Consider the following 4,919-nt stretch of genomic DNA (forward strand, 5'->3'; position numbering starts at 1 on the left):
CTCTTGTTGAGAGTCGTCGAACTCAAGCCCTCTGCTAATTGAATGAGCGCTCTAACCTATTGAGCTACGAGAGTTTGTTGCTCTCTTATTTTAGTTCAAAATAATTAATCTCTTGTTTCATGAATTTACTATAAAATTCAAATATAACTACAAATGATAAATTTGCTGAAAGTATAGTTATGAGGAGCTTTATTTCTCTCGTCACACTCATCTTGATTCTATCCCCATAGGTCATGTTGCTATCATCAACTGCTACACAAATGATAAATCAACTCTATCATTTAAATGTTAAATACTTGAAGAATTTTAAGGCTAAGCTTTGCCATAATCCCACGCACAATGTTTAGTAACAGAACAAAATAAACGAAGAGATGAAAGCATAGTTTACAGGAACTGAATATAGTTTACACAACAGGATTATCTCAATACCTTTGATTTCCACCATCCATCTTTGTCACTTGACAAGGTATCAACCACCTCAAAATTTGATGCTTGAATAGCAATTTCTCTAAATTTTGACAAATCACCTAATGCAATTTTTTTTCTCTGTTTAACCAAAACATATAGGGAGAGGAAACTAGATATCACTTAAATAGTGCATTGTAACCCCATGAAAAATAATAATACTCCCTCCGTCCGTTTCAATTTAGACGAGGTAGTTTGACTCGGAAAGAAGTTTAAGAAAAAAAAAAGACTTTTGAAACTTGTGGTCTTAAAAGCTTATGGCGTAAAAGCTTTGTGTGGCCATGACATTTGTGTGATTACAAAAGCTTCTCATTAAGGGTAAAATGGGTAAAATAAAGAATTTAAAGTTGAATTATTTCCAAATTTAAAAATGTATCATTTATTTTGGAACAGACTAAAAAGGAAAGTACCTCATCTAATTTGAAACGGGAACGAGAGAGTAATGTCTTTCAAGGGGTAAGACCATGTCTACAATTTCAGTGTCCTGTCAATAATTAAGCCCAGCAAAAGAATAGACCAGCAACTGAAGTGGACCATTCACTAAATCCATTACAATTCCAAATGCATATATGTAAATTCCATACAGTTCATCAGCTTTATCGACTGGAAACTGATATATCAAAACATAAGTATCTACTATTTACATCAAAGGATAGTAGGGATATTGGACGTTAAAGTCAACGTTCAGTGTTCAACCATCAAAAACACAACCTGCCAAAAAAAAGAAACAACTACTTATATAACCATATTCACAGGAAAGAATTGGTAGAGCACTGCCACCAACTTCCCAATCCCATCCATTACTTCACCTGCATATTTAATTTAAAATGCCCTAATACCCCACAAATAAGTCAACCTTACAACTCGCAGAGAAGTCAACCATCTTGGCCTGGATAGCATAGGCAACGTTACAACTTGCAGAGAAGTCACAGTTAATCAAATTTAATATTATGCTCCAATGGAAAAACATAATTCTCTTTGAATTAAAATGAGAAAACTACAAAGGTATGTCCATATCCAACCTAAAAGGTTTAGAAATATAAGTTGCATACTGATAACTCAAAAGAAGGCAGCCAGAGGATGAGGTCATTGATGGAGAAGAAACATACCAGGAAGCTGGATGAGGAAAATTGGAAACTCTAATTGAGGAAAGACCTACTATCTTGTAGTAGTTGATTTCAGTTAAAAAGTTCACCAATCAAAATCTGGTTCCTCCAAATGGAATTTATGCCATTCATAGAAATGCTTGTCACTTTTACCCCCAAAAAATGTCAAATACATGTGCTAGGAGCAGCAAACTCTATGACTTGAGCAATTAACTATAGAACATCAAAATGATAAAAATGGGCAACCTTAAACATTACATATTTGCAAGTGCTAGAATCAGCTGAAATCATGATCTAATGTGAAAGGGATTCAATATACCATTCTTGATTCACCATTCATCCATCTGAAGACTATTTAGTCATTGGAGCTAATGAAAAAAAGGCCATTCTTTTTTATAATAGTGAAAAGGCTCAATTTTGTTATGCGACTATTTGATGGTTTCTCATCAATATTTCTTTTTTATCTTCTGTACATCACAAGCAGATTGATTTTAAGAGAAAACTCATGAGAGAGAGAGAGAGAGCAGCCAACTTAAGATGCAACAATAACATGTTGATTATGACAAGGAGCGAAGTACAAGTTCTAGAAATTCCAGTTTACTTAAGCATGCAACCGATTTTATCATGTGATCAAGCATTGAAAACTTAGAAAGGACTAGCATATCACTACTCTTAATATTGAAGAGAACAAACAAAGATAAAGAAAGTAACAAAAGTAAGGCAATTTAATTAGTACACTTCAGTGTGGAAAGCTACTTTCAGTTCTTCAGGTTAAGCAAAGAAAATTATATGGTCAGACTCTTCAGTTGCACTTGGACTACTAAAGTTTAAGTTAACTTCATTACATGACCTGTATGATTATTTTTTGTACCCATCGTTGCCAAAATAAGTTTCTTATATACTTAAGTTCCTTGTCAACACAATTTTTAAGACTAAGCTGCACACTAACAGAAGCACGGAGTAAATAGTAACTTACACCATCGAGCAAAAAGCAACATGGAAATACACCAAAACAATTTCATAAGAGAAAATGAAGAGGTAATACCAGGAATCAAATGCTGCTTTGTTTAAGTTTCGAGAAAATCAACGCCACCATTAAACTCTAAAATCATATTAAGGAACATCCTGCTTATTTTTTTTATAGAGGGTATATATAGAAGGTACCTTGACCATCTGAATCTTCACTTCATTCATTGCTCAAAGCTTCAACTTGAACCCCTTTGAAAGGAAATCATCTCCCCTATATATCAAGTGAAGGATAAAATAGAAAATTTAGCAAAGAAAGGAAGCAGATACAAAACATAACTTGTATAAGCAATCTCCCTGTTGCATAGAAAATAATATGGACTCTCCACTTCATCTAAATGTTAACAATAGTGCCCTGTTGTTGAAACGAGTGATCTTAAAAGCTCTACGTAAAAGAAAGAAGGCTACAACATAACCACAAATTAACTGAATGACCAACCTCTTCTTTAGGGCTTTCTTATTTCCTCCTTTATCTTGATTTAACTGTTTCTTCAGATCACTATTGGAACTAAGGTTAACGAGGCTTCCCAAATAAATATAACTATTGAAATGTAGAAAGCCACGTAAATTCCCAATTTCAGTATCAACAATCTTTATGGAGTCCCCCTCAATACTAGTCCACAGGAATCGCCTATTATCTTGCTCCAAAAGAACTTCCTTTCCACTCTTCGAATTTGCAAGTGGGAGTACAGTATGACCAATACACTTATCTGGCTGTTCAAGTGATATAAGCATAGCCCACGAATCCCTAATTCCATATTCCTTCATTACCCATATGTCCACATGGTCCAAAACAAGATCCCCATTTTCCCAATCATCTATAAAGTAGGTTTTATATGTGCAAAGAGAGCCTCCCAATACGACCAACCTCACAATGAAACCCGTATCAGTATAAGGGGGACGCGGTACGAGTCCCCATTTTTCAGTTCCAAGATCAAAAGCAAAAATCAGTGGTTCTAACTTATTCGCAGGTCTTTCCATCTTAGCACTAGCAATCCAATGCAATGAACCATTAAGATATGTACCTGGTTGATCTTCATATCGGAGGTAATAAGGAAGTTCTTCTTCAACCCGTCTCCAACAACTTGATCTCAAACTGAAAACCTTAACATCAGAGGGAAAAGAACCTTTTTCAGTTCCGAAAAACTGCACAATTCTAACAACCTTATAGTCATCATTAGTAACATCATACCCAAAACCAAAATTAACATGCACATGGTTTTCAGTAATCCCCACAACTGGTATCTTATTGTATTTTCCCGTTGAAGGGTTCCATAAGGCAATTTCATCCACAGTATTTGATATCAACAACAATCAATTGCAAGAACCAAGTATCTTGGTGTTAATTTCAGAAGACATCAAAGGGTTAGTCAATTCTTTGGGAGTAACAACTCGGGAGTTGAGAGAATCAAAGTCTAGAGAGAAAAAGCAACGTTTTCCATATCCAAAATAGTCGACCTTTCTCAACATCAACCGAAGATTAGAATTGGTTTTCACTGAATACTTGACATGCAATTTTGCAAACTCTGCACTATCAATAAGAGCCCGCCAAGATCTTGATACGCACCTACAACGTAACGCACAATCAATGGGTAGTCGACAGAGGATTTCGGCCAGAACATCCAATGGAAAAGTTGACATTGTTTTGGAGAGAGTAGCAGGAAAGACAACTTTGGACTGGCTTATGAACCTAAACGACCTGACGATTGGGATATAGGAGGAGGGTACTAAGAATAAGGCGGTGTCTTCTAGATGAGCCTTTTCTGAATATGAATATATTATTTATATATCACTAAATTTCTTCGCAACACTTGTTCTCGTGATTAAAATATCAGAAAGGAATTTATATATATATATATATATATATATATATATATATATATATATACTAACACTAGTTTGCGTGTATACCAAATCGATAAATATATCCTAAATGGTCAAATATATCCTTGTACTATGCGAAAAGGTTTAAATATACCTTCGTTAAGTTTGTCCAAGGTGGACATTCAATCTTACGATGCACTGATATTTGATGAGGGATGCCACATGACATGCCACTTCAACGCCCCTAATCCATATATAAAAGACTAAAATTTAAAATACAATATTTTTGGCAAAATACATAAGTTGTCACCTGACTTATGGCCCAAATCCATGTTACATACTTTCTATGAACGAATATTACTTTACACGCCCAACCTTCCAAAGTGTATCTCAGACACACCATTTTTTTCTTAACCAGTTTTTTAGAATATGTATAATATCACGCACCAATAAGGTCGTGACACATGTCCTAACTCAAGGAACAAAAAATAAAAATAC

At 34.8% G+C, this 4,919-nt stretch overlaps 1 protein-coding gene across 5 annotated transcripts; it reads right to left on the reverse strand.

Moving 5' to 3' along the window:
- Positions 1-934: 934 nt before the first annotated feature.
- Positions 935-4,345, reverse strand: LOC104216365 (F-box protein CPR1-like). Of its 5 annotated transcripts, none has more exons than XR_011403918.1 (3): positions 3,790-4,345; positions 3,623-3,701; positions 935-2,811 (listed from the first exon to the last, which is right to left on the reverse strand). XR_011403918.1 is itself a non-coding variant. In XM_070163030.1 (3 exons), exons 2-3 carry the CDS (start codon positions 3,576-3,578, stop codon positions 2,769-2,771), a joined length of 585 nt encoding a protein of 194 aa, XP_070019131.1. In that variant the 5' UTR covers positions 3,579-3,701; positions 4,165-4,345; the 3' UTR covers positions 935-2,768. The 5 variants fall into 5 exon arrangements, 3 of the variants coding, with proteins under 3 accessions (XP_070019131.1, XP_070019129.1, XP_070019128.1); XR_011403917.1 differs by having other exon boundaries at positions 935-1,176; positions 2,736-2,811; positions 3,623-4,345; XM_070163030.1 differs by having other exon boundaries at positions 3,037-3,701; positions 4,165-4,345.
- Between the last annotated feature and the right edge of the window lie 574 nt (positions 4,346-4,919).

The sequence above is a fragment of the Nicotiana sylvestris genome, chromosome 11, assembly GCF_000393655.2.
Source record: "Nicotiana sylvestris chromosome 11, ASM39365v2, whole genome shotgun sequence".
Lineage (NCBI taxonomy): Eukaryota > Viridiplantae > Streptophyta > Magnoliopsida > Solanales > Solanaceae > Nicotiana > Nicotiana sylvestris.

Excerpts from the sequence above, each read along its gene's own strand:
- LOC104216365 (XM_070163030.1), bottom strand. The coding sequence starts at position 3,578 with ATGGAAAGACCTGCGAATAAGTTAGAACCACTGATTTTTGCTTTTGAT. Across the intron at positions 2,812-3,036 it reads AAGAAAGCCCTAAAGAAGAG|GGGAGATGATTTCCTTTCAA; the intron begins GTTGGTCATTCA and ends CTTGATATATAG.